The following is a 20909-nucleotide window of genomic DNA, read 5'->3' on the forward strand; positions in this document are numbered from 1 at the left end:
TTTGTCTGATGTTTGTTTATCCTTACAAAGATTACAGCTGTAGGTTAAATTATCCCATATGTTTCTCTTTGTTGAATTTCCTGCAGATATACATACGATTAAAAAAAAGGAACAACATGATGGACAAGATGAGAGACAATAAATACAGATCCTCTGAAACCAAAAGGATCAACATTATGCTGATCTCAATAGTGGTTGCCTTTGCCGTTTGCTGGCTGCCTCTGACCATCTTCAATATCGTGTTTGATTGGAACCATGAAATTCTGCCCGTTGCTACCTGCAGCCACAACCTCTTGTTCCTCATCTGCCACCTCACCGCCATGATCTCCACCTGTGTGAACCCCATCTTCTATGGGTTTCTCAACAAGAACTTCCAGAGGGACCTGCAGTTTTTATTCCACTTCTGCCACTTCCGCTCCCGTGAGGAGGATTATGAGACCATAGCCATGTCCACCATGCACACAGATGTTTCAAAAACCTCTCTAAAGCAGGCAAGCCCAGTCGCATTTAAAAAAATAAATAGTGATGATGATGACAAAATATAAAAAAAAGTCATAATTCTACACCAAACCTCTGAAAGCGTGATCACAGGTGAAATATGTCCAAGGACAAGCACAACTATGTAACAAGTGCAAAATGGGTAATGCTTTTCTTCTTTTTCCAAGGAACTGGGATTGTTGTCGCTCTGAAATTATACGCTGTGCATTTTTGCCCCTTTTGCTGCTTTAATGTTCACAGCAGTTATATCTGAATCTTATTATATGATGTAGTTGAACCTGCTACTACCTGTGGTTTTCATCAGCTGTCTTTTGTTCTGTTTTCTTTGTACAGTTACGCACTTTAGCTCAAAGATATATTTATTGATTTTTATTTAAGGAAGTAGTTTTTGGGAGTGTCCATCTAAGATCATTAGAAATTATAAAATTACATGGGCCACAGGGAGACTGTCACTACAGAGGACACCCATCCCAGCTTGAAATTAGGACTTTTTGATCTGAAGAGTTGTTCATTTATTTAATTTTTTTTTTAATCTGGCTTTTGATCAATGCTAAAATCCTATAAAATCAGTAGAGGCATGCAGAAAATGATTCTGAGAAACCTGTAGAATATGGTAAATGGGGACATGCATTTGTTTCATTCACGGGGGCAATTTGGGCTGTAATCACCGAGGTTCAAAGACAGGATTAGGAGAGAAATTCTGTTCTCATTTACAAGAATAAAAACCTAGAGTAACTCTACAGAGCACAATGGGATAATTCTGATTTTCACCACAGCAAATGAAAGCACAAATGAGTCTTTAATCCCAAATGATTATGGCTGACTTTAATAATGTGGGCTTTTTAATTAAAAAAGTAAAAAATAAAAATAAAAATAAAAAAAAACAACACAACAAAAAAGCCAACTGCATTTTCATCTGCTGTCTCCAGAAGGCTGGGATGAAATTTCCTGTCAGTCCCAAGCTTATGAACCCTGAAAGTCTCCTTCTGTCCTGTATATGTCAGAAATCTGAAGGGAGATGGGAATGTTTGCTTTCTGTACAAGGTGCAATTCCATCCTCGCAGGTGATATTAAAAATCCAGGATTAAATATATATATATATATATATATATATATATATATGGCTCTAGCTACCTGAATCTTTTCATAATAATTAGTGCTGATCTATATAAATTATGTATAGCCTCATAATGTTCTGTGTTCAGATGCAACGTTATAAGCCTGGATTTTCTCCAAGATGATGGATGGCTTAATCAAAATCTGCAAAATTTAAAAGGAGGACATAGTATGGTTGCAATCGGTATGTTTAGCTTCTGAACTCAGTTTCCACAGTTGACTGAAGTGCAGAAATATTTGCCAGATGTACACAATAGAGCTCTGTGTGTTATTGCTTAAAATATATAACCTCTAATTACACAAAATATATGTGACTAGATCCCCAGCTGAGGGAAACCTGCATAACTTGACTGCTGTACATGAAACTATAACAATTTCAGTCAGCTGAGGTTCTGCATCATACAGTGCACTTTGCAATATAATCAATGCCTTTTTGAGTAATCAGCTTTTTAAAATACAATTTAGTCCCTATTTTTATTTAGCAAGGTCATTTTAAACCATTCTGGCAGAGAAGAGGGTCTTTAAAATGGATATAAATGTAAATGTAGCATAAATGGGACTCAGATCTGATATGTCTCTGAACAAAAAGATCCCAGGATGTGATGGTGAATTTAATATGTTCTAAATTTGACATGGATAAATGCCTAAGAAATGAAAATTATTTGGTTTGCCAGTATTTAAAAGTCAAAAACTGTGCCTTGTGCAGTCTTATAAATAGTGTAGAATATTGAAGTAGCAATGTGTTCTTGTGTATTATAATTCCATGTATTTCTTTACTGACAGATAATTTAATTAAAAAAGGAGGCTTCTGTAGTTGAAAACAGAGAGGGAATGTATAAAATGAATTATAAGACAGAACTTTCTTTCAGAGCTTTGCCCTTTTGTATTTTATGAGATTTCCCTTTTCTATGTGGTTTTCTGTGGAGTGTGTTGCTGATAATTTGACAAGAGGCTCCTGAAATTATTCCCCTGTCATTTTATAGTCATTTTCTTATGCAAAGGGGTGTGTATTTTCACAAAGAGATACAATTCAGAAAACCAGCTATGTGTTTCTATTAAGAACGTCACAGTAGGTTTTCCTTATTGGGGAAAAAAAAAATCACCGTGCATTTTTTTTATTATTGTTATACCTATCGGGGTGGGGGGTGGGTATCGCTTTCTTCCAAACCAGTGGGAGAAGACAACAGAATAATTTGAGAAAGTTATCAGCTAGTTGGTTGGAAACGTTTGATTGGGCTGAAGAAGATGTTTGCACGGGGTGGGTATTGGCATGACTTCAGAGTGCTGGTGTACAGAGACCTAGAAGTGGTGTGTCCTGAGATTTACAGGCCTGCAGTGGGATAGCAGCACAATTTCCCCTGTGTCAACTTTCCTCCTGCTTGAGGTATGGTCTCAAATCATAGCGCCCATCTGATGCCATCTCATTTTATATCTCCTGAGAGTGTGTTTAGTTTTAATTTTTTTGTAACTTTCCCGTGCCCGATAAACAAGCTGAGGCTGTGTCAGCATGTGCAAGTTCAAGCATGCCTTTGGCTGGTCCGTGCTCAGCTCAGAAGCCATTTTTCAGCTGCACTGCTGTCCTAGGATCAGGCCTCTTTTCCGTGCTTCCTCACGGCCCTGCAAGAAGCACTCTGCCTTCCTGAGGCGTTGCGAAAGATGCAGTCCATGCATGGTCACCCGAATAGCACAGGCCGTGGGCACTGTGCAGACAGTCTCAGCAGGAAAAGGCATTTGCAGAATTTCAGAAGCAAAGTCATCACTATTCAGAAGAAGTTTTTATGAGGACAAAGATAAAAGTAGTCTCTCTGAGGTGCTGACCTGACATCTGCAGGGTGTAGATGACATCTACTGAGAGCAGTATTTTTGTCTTTGGTTGTATGACGACACCAGAGTCCTCAAAAGCCACTGGAGACTTTCTCCTACTGACACCTGGCTACAACACAAATCCTCTTTCTCACTTTCAGATCTCCAGCATGGCTTCTCATCCTCTATTAAATTTCGTTATAGGGTGAGCTGTTGGGCTTCACGTTTCTCAGTCATTACAGTTTGGTATTTTTTCCTTTCATGTGCTGTTTTGTCCAGCTCTCCACACTTCAGCACATACTGAGTCCTGTCCCCAAAACCTGAAGATCTCTCTTTTTCTTTCAGACTGGTAGAAAAATTTTACTGACAGAAAAACATAATGGTGAGGGATCTATAATGTATCTCACTATTTTTGTGCAATACATTTCATGGCAAATCTACAGCCTTAAATGACAAATGTAACTGTTTAATAAACATTAATATCTGCTTCATTTGCCTGTTATTTTATCATCTTACACTTCCCTTTTGTCTGCCACAGACATTTGAGTCTTCTGCATAATCATAACACACCAGCATTGTGTATGTCATTCCTAATAAACACTGCTGTATTCCCATATTCCCTTTTTTCCAATATATCTCTTGTGCATGTCATTGTCACTATGTACAGTAATCCACAGCTTTCATATGTTCATTTTTTTTTTAATTAAAAAAAAAGCAATAGGAAGAGGTGAGTAATTGACATTAATATCTGCTTTTGGTGGGCTAGGAAAAAGATGGATGTGAAAAATCAGTCCCTGTCCCTATTTTTTTTTCCTCCCACCTCTTTTAAAAATCAGTTCTAAACCAAGAAAAGGAATTAATGTGACTGGACCCTCAGGTCACTTGAGCTGATTCTGACTGCATTTCATGTCTGATGAAGGTGTGGAGGGCTAAGGGTTCATTTTTCCTGACTCTGCTGTCTTGCAATACTGTACCAGCTATTATTAATGTCTCTTTAAGGCAAAATTTGATACTGATTTATACTCAGACTGCAAATCAGCATACGTTTAAATCCAGCCCTGTTCATCTAATTCTGATTCTGACTTTAGGTGAATGTACTGAGATCAGTGAAACTGGAGAATTCGCTTAAAGGTAATCATTTGCCTAAGCACTCTACTGAATAACAGTGAACTGTTGGCATTCACATTCTTTTTTGGATTTCAGATTATTACAGAAATAAATTAGTGGCATATGGTTTTTCTTGGCAATTTTTCTCTCTCTCTTTTTTTTTTATTCCTTTTTTTTTTTCTTTCTGTAGTCCAGTGCCTGTCAATACTTCAATTTAAGGCTTTGGTTCAACTCTTCCTAGATTCTTCATTAAGGGATTTAATCAATACATAGAGAAGGAAGACATTAAGGAAATTGTATTTTTCTGTTTTTATTTTTAAAGCATAAATTACAGTAGTAAGAGTGAACTTAAATAACGCTTCTGTCTGCAACAGGTTTAACTGGTTCAGTTGCGGAGAAAGAGTGGAGAAATAATAACTATAACTAAACAATAAGATTTGCTGACAAACTTCAGCTGAAGGATGTATACGTATCCAGGCTCTACCATGTTGTCTTAATTCCTATGTTATTTAAAATGTGGTATTTGCCTCCCTGAGTTGTTACTACTGTTGATGTGAAAATAAATTATTTTCTTCTATTCATGTTTTGGAGAATATCAAATGTTTGTGGATTACACCTAAGAGAGTGAAAACATATGACCAGCTTTAGTCTCTTATACTTGAATTTGCCTGTGGCGCAAAATAACTCTTATACAGTATTTCTGCCCATGCTAAACCGTGCTAATGGTCTCATTGAAGATGATATTTTTAAGATTAAGGAGAGCATTCACAAAGACTAGCTTTAGCTGGAGGATGGTAGTTTTCCTAACCTCCTTCAGTGGCAACTCAAGGGCAGACACATCTGCTCTAACCGGTGCTATGCCGCTACCAAAATGTCTCTCTCTGTTACCCATACAGACAGCTGAGGGACAGACAGCTTCCAGGACCAACATGAGACTAGTGAATATTGCCTCCCTTCCTCCACGCTCCATGGTATTCCTCATGCCAGCTTATACCTCACACCCTTAGAAGGTGCTTTCTGAGGAAGTCCCAGGAATTTGTGCTCTGGTTTCATAAAGTGCCCAAGCATACATGAAGTGCCAAGCAAACGGTGAAGGACCTTGCTTCAAGCATAAACTAAGTTTAAAACATTTTCTTCCACTAAAATTATTTTAGCAAGTTTCTTGTAGGCAAATTTCTCATAATTTGTACTCCATATAATTCCATAATTTGCAAAGCCTGTGTAGGTTGGAATTATGTCCATATAGGATATCCTGCTCATTACAGCAAAGCTGACGGCACTGAGTTCTGTCTCATGGTTCCCAAAGATCTGGGTTGGTGATCTGGTTTCCCAACATAGATTAGGCTTTGTCACGAGAAACTTGCACCAGAAGCAGAGGTTTTTGAGAAAACTGCACTGAGGAGGCTCCCACAGTTGCAAAAAATTACACTAACTTTCAGATATACAAGGAAATAGTTTAGAAAAGAGTAAAAAATCAACAGGTCTAGATGAAGCCTTGATGCATTCTCTCAGATATATACAAAAAAGATTCAAAGGTAGACTCAAACATATATTTATATTCAGAGTTAATAGATGGATATGTAAATGTTTTTAAGGCAAAATAGTGGTCAAAAGATCATGTAAGATTACTAGGTTCTCCGCCTCTGTCTACAAAAAAAAAGGGATATGGAGCTTTACAAATGACTCTGAAAATGTATTTTAAATTTCTTCATCTTAGATTAATCTAGATCTTTTTTTTTAAATGAAGGAAACAAAATGTTTTTGGCACAATCAAAAAAGAACAGCTTTTCATCGCACCCACCCACAGCACATGGGTCCATTTTCCTTCACTTCTGCACAAAATGGAGAACATTTGTTTATGGCAGGAGAAGTAACCTGATCAAAGCTCTCCTTGTCTTTCTTGGTTTATGTTCATACTGATATTGTGCTGCTGTTTTTCACTCTGCAATCTTTTTTTTTTTTTTTTTTCTCTTTTCCCCACAAGCTATGTCATTTTTATTATGCTATTTATATTGTTTCTTAATAAAAGCCCTCTGTGAAAAGATGTTCTTGCAAGATCTTATTCTATGTGTGCTTGAGCATATGGGTGAAAGGCTATGCAGGATTTGCAGGAATGTGACTGGCAATGTGATGATGTTTCAGGGGGTGGAAAAGTAGAAAATGAATTTGTTGCATGCTGTTATTCACCCTTTTTTTTTTTAAGGGAGGGGAGGGGGCTGCAGTTTTAATTCACATAATTTAAATGTCAGCTGAGTCCATGTATCTAGTGTTCCCTGTTGGTGACCAGCCTCTAGAGACAGCTAGTTACTAGGAAACACCGGGTAACGTAACTTGTCTCCTTACTTATGGCCTTCACGATTGCCTGCAAGCTTCTCATTGTCTGTAATGTATTTGGATATATAAGCAAGAGTGTTCACTTCTTTTTCTTTAAGACTAGTAAATGCTGTACATTTAATAGATTTAATAGATTAGACTGGAATATCTTTTCTGATTTTTTTGCCCCATTATTATTATGACTGCAATGTTTGAGGCTCTTCGCTTGGGTCTTGATTTATTATGATTTTGGGCACAGGGGTGGTCATGTTGGCACAGTTACAATGTTCATGTGCTTATAATTAGGCAGGTGCTAAAATAAGAGCCTTAAAGCCTGCCTTGTAGCACTGCAAGGTTAATGGAAAGCCTCCCGTTGACTTCAGCAAGCAAGCTTCAGGTAAAGTCCTTGTTTCAAGTGACACTGAGGAGCAGAAAATGTCTGAACATCTATTTCCTAGAGAGGGCAGCAGGCCATAAAAAAGTGGACTAAGCAGAGACACGATGCCATGGGCTTCCATATAATTCCAAGGGATACACCAAAAAGTCACCTTTAGCTGGTACTTATGGTAAGGTTATCCCCTTAGATTCTGTGAGTTTTGCTGTGGTGCATTTGCTTTACATAGTTACAAGTTGAATGTCTCTGTTAAGCTGTCTGGCTTGCTAATTTACAACTATTTCCTTCTCCGAAAATTGAAGAGGGCACTAGCAATTCTGAATGTAGTTTTGGTTCTCAGCAAGCATGCATACTTAATAGATTGTCACTGCTACAATTGTTTTATTATTATTATTATTATTATTATTATTATTATTACAGCTGCTTTTTTCACTTTGGCAAAAAATATCACTACCACCTGTACAACATAGCTGACACTTAAAATTCACTCCAGGTGGTAAAGCATCTTAGCCTGCAGCACGGGCTGAGGATGCAACTGGTCATGGTGTTCCCACGGCAAAAACATCATGAACAAAAGCACTGCAAAATGTTACTTACAGGAGGTTATCTTCAGACTTAGGTAAGGACACCTTTAAAACATCATAGAGAAACTTGAATTCAAGTACTAATGTTTTTGTAGTGGAAATAATGCATTCAAATAGCTCAGTGACTTCATGAAAATACAGAGCCCAAGCCTAGTCTCACACATATTAGTCCAGTGGTGCAGTACCACCTCTGACAGTGTTGAGAAGATTAAGATTATGGTGTAGATGAGATCAGTCTGTAAAGGTTGTCAGATATTTTTGGGTCCATAAATTTTATATTACCTAGGGTAAGGATAGGATCATGAATATTTAACCCTGTTTTTTATTAATAGAACAATATACATTGTGGGCCTGTACTCACTTACTTTCAATAGCTTGTGAATTCCCTGGCAACTTTGACTCAGATCTGACAAATTTGTCAAAGGTAACAAACTGTCTGAGTCTGAAATGGTATTGCATAAGGTGAGTACCTGTTCTTTTAAGAAATTTGTTCTTTTAAGCAGGACAAGCATATTATTTCTGTTATTGTGGGAAGCATTACATACTACACAGTAAAATATGTGTATATATAGTATCACTTAAAATAGAATTTTAAAAAGCTGACTTTAGGCAATTTGTAGATATTCTTTAAAAAGTCCTAAGCCATTAGCATTTCTTATATTCAGGGCATATTTCTGTGGTTTGGAAAGAAGAAACCAAGTTGTGTTGGTTGCACAGCTGGTGTCAGCAGCAGTATTTTGTCTCCGATGGCCATGGGACCCTGGCTGATCACCAATATCTGCTCAGGAGAGATGGGATTAAGTGGAGCAAAAGTCTCTCTGCTATCAGGATGGCTTACCTGGTAATTAGGGCTTTCAGTTAGGAATGATGTGGGATGGAGAGAATCTCAAGAAACTGTGCCCACACACTGATGTGTGCAGCTTGGGGAATAAATGTGGGTAAGCAGAGGTCTGCATGCACTTGTTGCTGTCATTTAGATATGGTGAGTTGGTTTTTATGACCAGAGAGCTGCAGTGGAGGGATGTGGTCTCTTTAGGAAGAACAGGTTGGGAAGATGAGGTGGGGGAAAAAAAAAAAATATATATATATATATATATATATATATATCTTTTATATAAGATAGCAGCTGGAGTGCATGGAGCTCTGCCTGGGGATGGATGATGAGCCAAATGAGAGCGTATGGGTGAGGATTAAAGAGCAAAGCAGAGTGTCAGCTATAGGCTACTTGATCAGGTAAACAGTACATGAGGTCTTCTACAGACAGCTAGGAGCAGCCTCATGTTCACAGGCCCTGATCCTTGCGGTGGACTTTAACCACCTCAATATCTGCTGGAGGGACAACACAACAGGGCATAAGCAATCCAGGAGGTTACTGCAGAGCATTCATGGTGAATTCCTGTCACAAGTGATAGAGGAGCCAAGCAGGAGAGGTTCTCTACTGGACCTCATACTTACAAACAAGAAAGAGCTTGTTGGGGATGGGGAGGTCAAAGACATCCTTGAAGAATCCTAAAAGTGGGGAAAAGGGCAAAAAGAAAGATCACAAGCCTAGACTTGAGGAGAGCAGACCTTTTCCTGCTCATTTATCTGCTTGAAAGAGTCCCAGATGATGAGGCCTTAGAGCAAAGAGTGAGCCAAGAATGCTAGTTAATATTCAAGGATCATGTCTTCCAGGCTCGAGAACAGTGCATCCCATGAAGTAGGAAGTCAAGCAAAGATGCCAGGAGGCCTGCAGTGGATATTGGCTACCTAGACTTCAGCAAGACTTGCAGCACTGCTGATGGAGAATGGGCTGCATAAGCAGACAGTGAGTTGGGTTGAAAATTGGCTGAACAGCTGGGCCCAGAAGGTCAGTGGTACAAAGAGATCAGTGGTACAAAGCCTAGTTGCAGGTCATAAACTAGTGGTTTACCATAGGTTTCAATACTGGATCCAACCGTGTTTAACTCCTTCATTAATGATCTGCATGATGTGGCAGAGTACACCCTTAGGAAGTTTGCAGATGACACAAAATTGGGAGGAGTGGTTTATATGCCAGGAGGCTGTGCTGCCATCCAGAGGTCCCTGGACAGGATGTAGAAACGGGCTGACAGGAACCTCCTGAATTTCAGCAAAGGGAACTGAGAAGTCCTGCACTTGGGCAGGAACAACAATATGTACCAATACATACTGGGGCTAACTGTCTTGAAAGCAGTTTTGTGGAAAAGAACCTGTGGGTCCTGTTGGACTCCAAGTTGTACATGAGCAAGCAATGTGCCCTTGCTGCAAAGAAAGCTAATGGTATCCAGGGTTGCATAGGGCAAAGTATTGCCAGCTGGTGAATGAAGGTGTTCCTTCCACTCTGTTCAATACTGGTGAAGCCACAAATAGAATAGTGCCCATGCTCCCCACAATGTGGAAAGTGTAGCAAAGGGTCACTGAAGGGATGAAGGGACTGGAGCACCTTTCCTGTGAGGAGATGCTGAGAGAATTGGGACTGTTCAGCCTGAAGAAGAGGAGGCTTGGGGGGATCTCATCAAAGTGTACAAATACCTGAAAGGAACATGCGAAAAGGTTGGAGCCAGGCTGTTCCCAGTGGTGCTCAGTGTCAGGATAAGAAGCAAAGGGCACAACCTGAAACACAGGAGATTTTGTCAACATAAGAAATTCTTTTTTCTGTGATGGTGAGTGAGCACAGGTTGACCAGAGTTTCCATCCTTGGAGATATTCAAAAGCCACAGGGCAATCTGCTCTAGGTGGCCCTGACTGAGCAGGAGGTTTGGACCAGATGGGCCTCTTTTCCAACCTCAGCCATTCTGTGTCTGTGAACTTACAGCAATTTCAGAAATTTCTTCACAGAATAGAGCTGCTTCTCTCTTTAAGTAAAGCTCTCTGAGAAGCTGTTTTTTATCTCCAAGCTATGAATTACTGTGTGTTTCTAAATTGTATCTATTGGCAATTGTATTTATTGTGCTGTAGTTAGTGTTAGCTTTCCATTTAGTTTACTCTGGTTATACAACACCTGAGAAAATGTTCTCAAATGTCAATTCTTTAAGGATATTGAAAAATACAATCTGATTTCGCTAATCTCTTAAAAGACACTACACACTGGAAAAAGAATTTTTACTTACTTTGTAGACGTTTCAATGCTAACACATGATGTGATGTATTGCTTTTAGTAATCCATTAAGTAAGATCCAAGTAACCCTTTTGTATTGAAGTATTGCCGCTTACTTCACCCTGATGTACAAATTTGCTATAATAAACTTCTGGATGGACCTGTTAACACTTTATTTGATTTATATACTCACCATTACAGACGCACTGACTGTCAGAGTAACTTGGTGTAGCTGTACTCTAACAAGCTTGGGGAAGATTGGGAGCTATGCTGATAAAAGCATTTCTATCAATTTCTAAACAAGGAAAAGAATAGAAAACTCACTCTTGTCTGCTATATTGGACAGCAAGCAGCTGGCCAGCATTATGTGGGCAGTGAGTACAATTGCATGTCTGACCCAGGCAGGGCAACGCGGGAAGAGTATAATGGTGGAATTTACATGGAAGTGCAGTGGTATTGCAGAAATGGTTTGCATGGGTATACAAGGGGAGAGCTGAGGCAGATCTGGTGCACTGAGGAGCAGTTATAGGGCACAGAGACATGGAATCCAAATTTTAATTCTGTTATTTACAGTAACCTATGGTAGGAAATCTAGGATAGTCATCAGTTTCTAGGCCAAGCTGTAGTACGTCACAGGTTTTGTTTTGGCCATTTAAAAATAAAAAATAAAGCTTGCGATTATTTGCATAGTAAAATCCAGTTTAGCATGGTTCCCATGTTAGAGAGGAACTTGTCGGGGAAGGTGCTGACAGTACAAATTATTCTTTTGCAACTCTAAAGCCAGCTGAATTTGAAAGAGTTCTGATTGCTCTAATGTACTTTGCTTACATGGTATAACGTATTTTTTGAAAAAAGCTACAGACAAATCAGTGTTTCTGATGAATATATATACAATACTACTAGCTGCATAATAAAAAAACAAATGTTATTAAAAACTAGTGTTAGCCCTGTCGCACTGGGTATTGCCATTTGATTTCTTACATGGTTTCTTAGAAAATCAGTACTGTTTATACAATGACTGATTGCAACTAGGAGGGAAAAAAAAAGAAAGAAAAAAAAAGGAAAAAAAAAAAAGCACCAAACAAAATCTCTCTGCTCAGAAGATATATTTTTACATGATTTCTTAAACCCTCTCCCCTTTTCATCAAACACCTTTCCAACTTGTGTTTTTAGTTCAGAGTAGCAGAGAGATTTCTGATGACTTTCAGCAAGCTCATGAAAATCTTATACCCAATCAGAAAGCTATGCTGCTTTTTCAGTGTGGATACCTGCTAGCAGGAGTATTTAATTAGACCTCAGACTATTCTGCCACTTTGTCCTAGTAGCCAGAATTCAAGAGCAGATAGGACTGTTTTCATTAGACAGAAACTGTGAGGAATATATTCTTTTGCAACACATTCAGAACCATCTTACACAAGGTACTGTTTATACATGGTATAAACAAGCAACAATGGAAGACTTCTTGGACAACAAGTTCCCAGTGAACCTGGGTGTCAGAATCTCTGTCTCTGTGTTGTTTTTGCAGCCCTTTGCACTGACCATCTATATTCTCATTGCATGTAGATGGTATTGCAATCACTGAAACGATGGTCACACAGACCTCTTTTAGGTACGATTCAGGATTAAGCAATCCCTCTCTCCACTTTCCTCTCTTCCCACGCCTACGCATCACAATGACTTGTCACACTGAACAGTACACTAAGCTGCAACATTGATCCAGATTGATAATAACCTAACAACAAAGAAGAGATTCGAATGAGGGAACTGGTCCAATTTACCACCTGGATACACAAATGCTTACTCTGCTGTGAAGTGCAGAGGTTAAGGGGAGGATGGAGCAACTCACTACGGATGGGTATGCATTGTGCTCAGGCTGGCATGGCCACATAAAGATGTCAGTCAAACTGTGCCCTGAACTTGTAATAAAGAAAATAAATGCTAATCCATCAGGGTTAGCCGTGACCTGCTGTTGTTTTGAGTGGCCTCCATCTTGTGAGCAGCTGTTTGTGAAGGACCAAATGTCTGCGTTGGCCTTTGTCTAGCACCTGGTGTGCTTACTGTTTTAAGTGCTCATCTTTTTACTTAAGCCTTATGTGATGACAATCATTATGGCCTTTCCATATAAAATCACCTTTCACGTACGCTATGCAGTAGAAGCTGTAAACTCATTTCCAAGAAACACAATAGTCATGGAAGTATGCATCTTCTAGTGAACTCCACAGCCATGTGCGGAGATTCATGGTATTGATTGTTGGATTGCAAAGACTGGTATTTCTATGATTTTTTGTGTGTTTTTTTTTTTTGTTTGTTTTGTTTTTTTTTCCTTCATTGGAAACTACCTGGAAGAAACTGATTCCTGCAGGACTGCATCCAATAAGGGGACATTTATCTGGATTACACATTACTACTTTTGCATGTAAGTGTGTAATATATACATACTAAGAATAGAATTAGATGGGTTGGAAAGATAATTTTGGATGGGAGAGTCACTGAAATCAAAATGAAGAGATTTTTAGAAAAACGTTACTTTCTGAGTTTTCAGAAGTTTCACAGAAAAACAGAACTTGATTTTGACACAGAGTATCCTGTCAAGTATTTGAAAACACATCTCTAACGAGAACAGGGGATAGCCTGGTATTTGGACTTATGTCCTTTTTCTCAGTAAATTGTTCTTGCTCATAAAATATGCATGATCAAGATGGAGTTCCACTCCGGTTTCAGTATGGATTTTGCCAAAGGAAAGAATAGCAGGAGTTGCTGGTTTTGCTTCATGTCCTGTGTCTATTGTGTGCCAACACTACCATACTCTGAAGTGCTATATTTTATTTTTTAATTAATTAATTAATTTTGGTGGAGTTTCTTCCACTGTTTTACTTCTGTTCCATTTTTCATTTTAAAATGCTTTCCTTTTTCTTCTCAGTCCTTCAAATGATGTTACTTGCTCTCTCACTTGCAACATGCAAAGAATTTGCTGCCTATTTGTCTAAAATTTAAAATAGATTTTATGATGGTCATGGAAGATAACTGCCTGATTTATACAGTGTATGACATAAACCAGCACAGTATTCACATCACTTAAATAGAGAAGAAATGGATCAGTATTTTCTAGAAGGAATTTAGCATTTTGCAGTATGCAGCCTTTGGGTTATTTATTTTCATTGTCTTTTAAACACATTTTACAGTATTTACAGTATCTACAGGGTCAATTTAAGATCTATACCATGGTCAGCATTTCAACATTTACACCTAACTGTTAATACCTAAAAACATTGTTTAGGTGCCATCTGTGACTGTAGAAGCACAGAACTTTTTGAGAACTCAAAATGGTATAGCTTGTCTAAAAAGAGATGTGGTGGTGTTACCTCCTGCTATGTACCTTGTCTGTCTTTGGGACATTGCCACATGTGCTGTGAATGTTTCAGATAATTTAGGTGACAGCTGCTACATTTGTCCCCTGCAACCTGGAGGATTAAGATAACCAGGCTATGAACTGTGTCAATACACACAACATCTGACCCATTTCTATCCCCATGCTGTCTTCTATATGCTCTCTCCCACAAACTTTTCAAGTAGAAAGAAAACTTCCTTTACATTTCAGATATAACTTTGCGTAGGATCAGCACAATTCTTATCATTAACCATTTATATAAAAGTCTTATTTTTTATTCTCTGCTCATCCCCTCTAGCAACATTTTAGAATTGATTTTAATTTGTAATTTGCAATATTGGCAGTTTTAAATGTAGTACTAGCTTACATTTGATTGACTCGGTATTAAATACCAATGCCCTGCTGTGGAGTGTACTAAAGTCTGTAGGGAAGTAGATTTCATTGCAACATGAGATTGAATTCTTCACTACCTTGTTGAACAACGTCTTCACTGCATACGAGGTGAGCTCCATGATGCATCCCACATTTTTAATTTCCCACATTTGAGATAGAAAACATGCTCAAAATGTTTTTGACTTCCTCTCAAAGACAATTGGAGCACGGCCTAATGGATGGCTCAGCAGACATGGAGGGTACTGGGTGCTGGATGCTGCCTTTTGCTGCCCTCTTCTAGACAAAAGCTGAAAAGGATAAGATAAATCTTCAAGGAATGATAAGAGGTAAGTCCTTCTTCTGTACAGACTGCTTGAAGAGACACTTTTTTATTGTTTCTCAAAGTGTTTTTGTTTGTTTGTTTGTTTGTTTTGTTTTGTTTTATGAGAGGCTTGGCCTTCATTATAATTGAATACACAATACATTCCTTAAGCACTGCTAGGAGCCAAGTTGGCATGATGCTATTCTTGAGTTAATCACCTCAACTTGGTTAGGAACAGTTCAGGTTTGTCTGCACAAATGCACTGTGATATTTATACGTATGTTTCTGTGTTGCAGGACTAACAACACCCACAGTAGATGTCTTAATGTTACTGTGCACAATTCCAAACAATCCATATCATAATGCATAAACTAGTATTTTTAATACTGGGGAGACTGAAGAAACCACTATAGTGGGTATTGGATAATACAATCAGTTTTCTTACAGCTCAGCAAGTTAATGGAATTATAGCTCTAAAACCTGGCAAGTCTGTCTGCTAGTTCTTGAAGTTGTGGCACGATTTGAGAGGCAAGCCTTCAAAATGTTGTGGGGGTAACAGGTGACAATTGGAAGTATCAAGAATGGAGTTGTCTTTATATGTATGTGATTTATGTTGCCTTTAGATAGCTTTTTTAGAAAAGCTTTCTTCTTCATCCTGGAACTCATGAAGTTTTGTAGCTGGAAGGAGTAGTTTCATACCCAAGTAAGATGGGTGAGGGCAGTCTGTCACAATGAGTACTGAACCCATGAAGTCCTGTTATGCAGATTTTATGCAAAACAAGGCAAGAAAATCAGAAGTCAGGAAAGTGGCCATCAATAAGGAACTGCTAGAATGGTGAAGATAAGAACAGAAATAGTTTTGGTAACAAAAATTACTGCCAACAAAAATTACTGCCAATGTCCTTTATGACTAGGGATCACAGTTAAGAATCAGAGAGAAGATGATGACTAGGATCAGAGAGAGAAACAGTATTTGCAGCTATCTCCCTACAGGCAGTAGGTTGCCAATAGAGAAAAAAGAGCATGGAAATCCTTTGGCAAATACCCAGCATGGTGAATATATGAGGAGAACATGCAGTAGCTTCATTGGACAGTGAAATAGGAGTTGAAATAATTACAGATCATTCTGTTTCATGATCAAAGTGAAAAAATCAGGGAAAAATATGTTTTGGATTATGTGAGAGTTCCAGGTTTGTGTTTCATTCAGAAAACAAACAAACAAACACAAACATCTGTACTCTTCAGGGTTATTTAACCTTTTAAGACATGCCTGTCTCTTAATCTGGATAACACTTTAGTGAAAAATGCTGTTGTGAAACAAGAAAACGGCATTTTTTAAATCTTCAAAATGAATTTTCATCTTTTTTCAAATAAAATGTTACATTTGCATAACATCATGAAATTAAGCACTAAAATGCTTTTAAAATCCCTTCCCCCCAAACAAACAGACAAAGAAACAAACAAGCAAAAAATTATTGGTGGCATAAAGCCCAGCTTTGTTCAAAATAAACATTTTTGGTGGCTTTCTTACTTTATAAAGATGCATTGATAGTCCTTACCCACTATCATAATATTACTGAATCACTGATGTTAAATGCAATCTCATAATAAATTCCACCCTTTTTCATGTAAATTAAAATCATTTATCTTCTTTCCTAATTCTTCTGCATGAAATATTGTTGCATTCCATGTTTGTGTGTGCTGAAATATTATTTTATTGTTAGAGAAAGTGATCATGAAATATGAAAAGGCAGGTATCCTATTCATTATCTCAGAAATAATGGCATGGGACTATGAAGCCCCATCAGGAATATTCTGTGGAGAACCAGGTGGGAGATTCGCAAAAGGATACTGAATGTCTGTGCTATAACTTTTCATCTCTTTTTCCTAAAGGGGGCTTTAACTCAAGGAAAAAAAAAAAACAACAAAAAACAAAAAAAAAAAAACAGCATAACCAAAGGAACGTTGAAGGAGAAATAGAAAAGAAGCTTGGGAGCATGACCTTCAGATCACATTCATCTTAGAATCTGTAACAATGTTTGTTGCTTTAGAAAATCAGTTTGCAAATTGCCTAAGGTGAATATGACTTCAGAAAAAAAAAAAAAAAAAAAAAGATATATCTTCACTTTTTCAGTTGAGTCCTTAGATGATCTTTAAAAATATAAGATGAAAACTAGAGCCACACAAATCCCTTGCAAACTCCTGTCTTCATATGTTTCCACAATTATTCTGAACACATGTGCAGTTCACACTCTTTTCTGTTATTTAAAAAAAAAAAAAGAAAAAGAAAAAGAAAAAAAAAAAACAAACCCATATGTACTGTACTTATTCTGTGGTACTATGTATTAAAATGTTTATACCAGGAAGAATAAGCTCAGAGATGTGTGGGTGATAGCTTTGTTATTGTAGAAAGACTAAGCTTGAGAAACAAGCTCTAGTCACTATGGCAATGAACTTACATTTGTAAGGTTTTGAAAATTCAAATTTTATTTTCCTTTTTTTTTTTTTTTTTTTTTTTTAATGTAACAAATGTAACATACAAACAAGGAAGGAAAAGTGTTGGTTTACTGCCCAGTTCTGCAAACCATACCAAACTTCATGTCTGTACATACTGTGGTGCTGGAAAATGAATCAAAATTGAGACAGAAAAGGCAAGAAAAATAAAAAAAGAGGCAAAATGAGATAGAATACCTACATAATACTTCATCAGTCTTTCTTGGAAATAGTTTTGTTAGCTTCAGCTTTATAAGCTTTTGTTACTTCTGTTCAGCAGATAGTTAAAACCTAACTTTGCTTAGAAGTTTGGCATGTAGAAATGAAACACGTTTTTCTACTCTGCTTAGTTTCAGGGATGTGATCGAATGTTGTAATTCCCTCGCTGATAGCTACTATTCCTACTGGGACTATTCACAGGACTATTTGTCAGCTTCCAACTATTTAATATTTAGTAATAAGCAAGCTGCTGACAGGATGTAGAAAAATGTATGTTCTGCCTTTAAAGGCGAGCCATACCAGTAAAGAAGTGTTGGTGGAACAACACTTTCAATCTTTAATCAGAAAAATAAAGATTAATATATGATTTTATACATCCTTAAACATACATCTATATGTATATATAAAAAAAAAAAAAAAAAAACAACAAACAAACACACGTTAAAAAAAACTTACAGAAGAGGGTTTTTTTTTGGCTCTTTCAGTGTAATATCTATGTCTGCATAACCTTGTAATGAAAGACCAGCAGCAGAGGTAGTACTTAAAATACCTGCTCATTGATCATGTTGCCATCATAAAAACTTCTGAAGAACAATTTTCAATCTGTAATGATTCACTGGTTTTGGATCTTCAGACCCTGGGTTAGTGTACCGTGTCTCATTTAATTTTGACCATATCCATTACTATAATTTAGATTTGTTTAATTAGAGTGGGAAAAACAACAATCGCAACCAAAAAAAAAGCAGTATGAGATTTATAAAAATGCAGCTTCCAAAGCTTTTTGCTTTCCTCTGGGAAAAGGAAATTCCTCCCTCATTTTCGAGCATACAATACTAGAAGAGATGGCATGGGATATTGATGACTTGGGTCCACTGCAACGGCGGAGTTGTTCTTTGGTCTAGATGTAGACCTTCCCTTTTGATTTAGAAATACATTTCTGTACATTTTCTATTATAAATTAGATGAAAGCGTTAGAAGTAATCAAAAGTAGCTAAGAGAACAAATTGCTTTTGTAATACCAATAATTTAATTTCTCTTTGTTAGCTAAAAAAAAAAAAAAGTATTAGATTAAGCACTATGTAAAATAGTGCTTACATAGACAGAGCTATCAGATAATAAAGTAAATCAATGTAACTTACTAGTTCTTTGTGTCCTTTGTTTCCCTGGCTCATGTGCATGTGGTATGTTAGTAAGGACAGCTAATATCTGTATGTCCAATCTACTACTTTTCTTCCCCTTATCTCTGTTATTTGTGGACCCACAAGTCATCTTCTCCTTTTCTCCATCAAACTGCAGTTTTCAGTATATTGACAGATGCCATTAGGCAATAAGGAGGTTGATTGCTAAGTGTGGTGAAAATAATTATGAGTCCATTGGGGTAATTATTACCATCTCTGTTTAACAGTGTAGAATTCAGATGACCAATATTCAGACTCTCTATTTTTTTTTTTTATAGAGAAGCAATGATTGAACCAATTATGAACACCAGGAACTTCCCTGAAGTTAAACACTCTAAATCCATATTATGCATTGGTTTTGTCAAAATAATGCACTGTTTTGTGAAGTCTAAATAAAATAGCCATTGCTTTACTTTCAAGGTTACAATTCCTGTTTATTATTGTGTAGCATAATTATCTACATAATTTAATCACAAATCTGATGCTATTTAAAGATATACAACCACCCACAAACACCTTTGAATTGAAGGCAAGCATAGGTTTATTACAGACTGAGTAACAAGGAATCCTTTTGTGATATTGTTTTGGGAGTAGTAACTCTTGGCTAGTATGTGGAAAGCAGCAAACTGGTACTTGATCATAACAGGAATGATAGCAATAAATGTTGTCAGGATTTAAAGAGATGTTAATATTTTTATTGTAAAAATGTACACCCTTTCTGCTTTCCCTAGTTAATTTTAATTTGACATAAATTCCCATTGGTTAGACTACACAAGTGGTAAGTTCAAAATCTTAAATTTTTAAATTCATCAATGTATTAGCATTCAGGTAGGAAAACATGCTCCCAATAACTTAATATCAAAAAACTCCCACAAAAACAGAACTTCCATAGGTATATCTTCCTACATTCAGTTGCAACTTTTATGAAAGATTGAATAACTCATAGAAAAGAGCAAAGCTGAATTTATGGAGATAATATAACTCTCTCACCTGCCTCCACCATAAATAGATTGCATTCATCTTAGCTGCCCTCTCCTTGATTACATTTCATATTTGAAATGATTATTATCCTAAATTATTTCCTGTTTGAAGTATAGATTTTCAAATCAGCCTGACAGCCATGCATCTTATGGAGGTGCCTAATTGCCTTTTATACTGGAAGGTTTTGCTTGAAAAACGTGTGCTTTCTGCATCCAGATTGCTTCATATGTAAGAAAACATCTTGACTATTTTTTTAGTACGCAGTACAAGGTAAGTATGTGGTACCTGATCAGTAGACTACAGAAAAGGAATCTCTGAACACTTTTAAATGTCTTCTTGATCCTGTACGATAAACTAAGGATTGAAAGTAAGTTCTAGATACTTCAGAATAAAGGGTAAGAGTGTTATGTGCTCAGAGATCGGGTTTTGCCTATCATCTTAGCTGGGACTGTAAGTAAATGCAGTTAAGGAGAGCATTAGACCACGTCCTTAGGCAGTCTCAGTACAGCCTATGTGAGAAGGGTTATCCTTTGTGTGTTCCTGTGCTGTGAATGAAAACAAGAGTTCAGGTTCAACACTGCTGGACTAAAATATTTTTCAGGCATTTAGTTCATTTAACTACTTCCACTGTTCCTCCCCTTCTTAAAAACAAACCACTTGCCGTATAAAGTAAGCAGCACAATACAGTCTGATTCCTTTGCTGTTCAGAATAAATGGTTATACCACCAGAGCAAAATTAAAAGATGCAGTACATGCAGCCTTCTCTGCTGTGTCTGAAGGCCAACACAAGGGAGGGTTAAAGTGTAACACACATCAGCCCAGAAATGGAGCTAAATGCAGGATATTCATGCCCCTGAGTCAATTTTTTATCATGTTTTCATGTATGGAAAATTGCAAAGGAAAGTGGATTGGAGCAATGGATGTTTAGCCTGGGTAAGCGAGTGTATCTCAGGAAAGGAGCAAGCAGACTTGACACAGATAGATGAGGTTGTTATATTTTCTTATTTTCTTCCATATGTATGTAGTTCAGATTTCAACCTTGTG

At 37.3% G+C, this 20909-nt stretch overlaps 1 protein-coding gene across 7 annotated transcripts in view; it reads left to right on the forward strand.

Annotated features, from left to right (window-relative positions):
* Positions 1–6568, forward strand: part of NPY1R (neuropeptide Y receptor Y1) — a 52073-nt gene extending 45505 nt beyond the window's left edge. For all 7 annotated transcript variants that reach the window (XM_027456496.3, XM_038178066.2, XM_038178063.2 and 4 more), the window contains one exon: positions 87–6568. In XM_027456496.3, the coding sequence (XP_027312297.1) occupies positions 87–545 (459 nt within the window). In that variant the 3' untranslated portion in view covers positions 546–6568. The remainder of the gene's footprint in view (positions 1–86) is intronic.
* The last annotated feature ends 14341 nt before the right edge of the window (positions 6569–20909 follow it).

This window comes from Anas platyrhynchos, chromosome 4 (genome assembly GCF_047663525.1).
Source record: "Anas platyrhynchos isolate ZD024472 breed Pekin duck chromosome 4, IASCAAS_PekinDuck_T2T, whole genome shotgun sequence".
Taxonomy (NCBI): domain Eukaryota; kingdom Metazoa; phylum Chordata; class Aves; order Anseriformes; family Anatidae; genus Anas; species Anas platyrhynchos.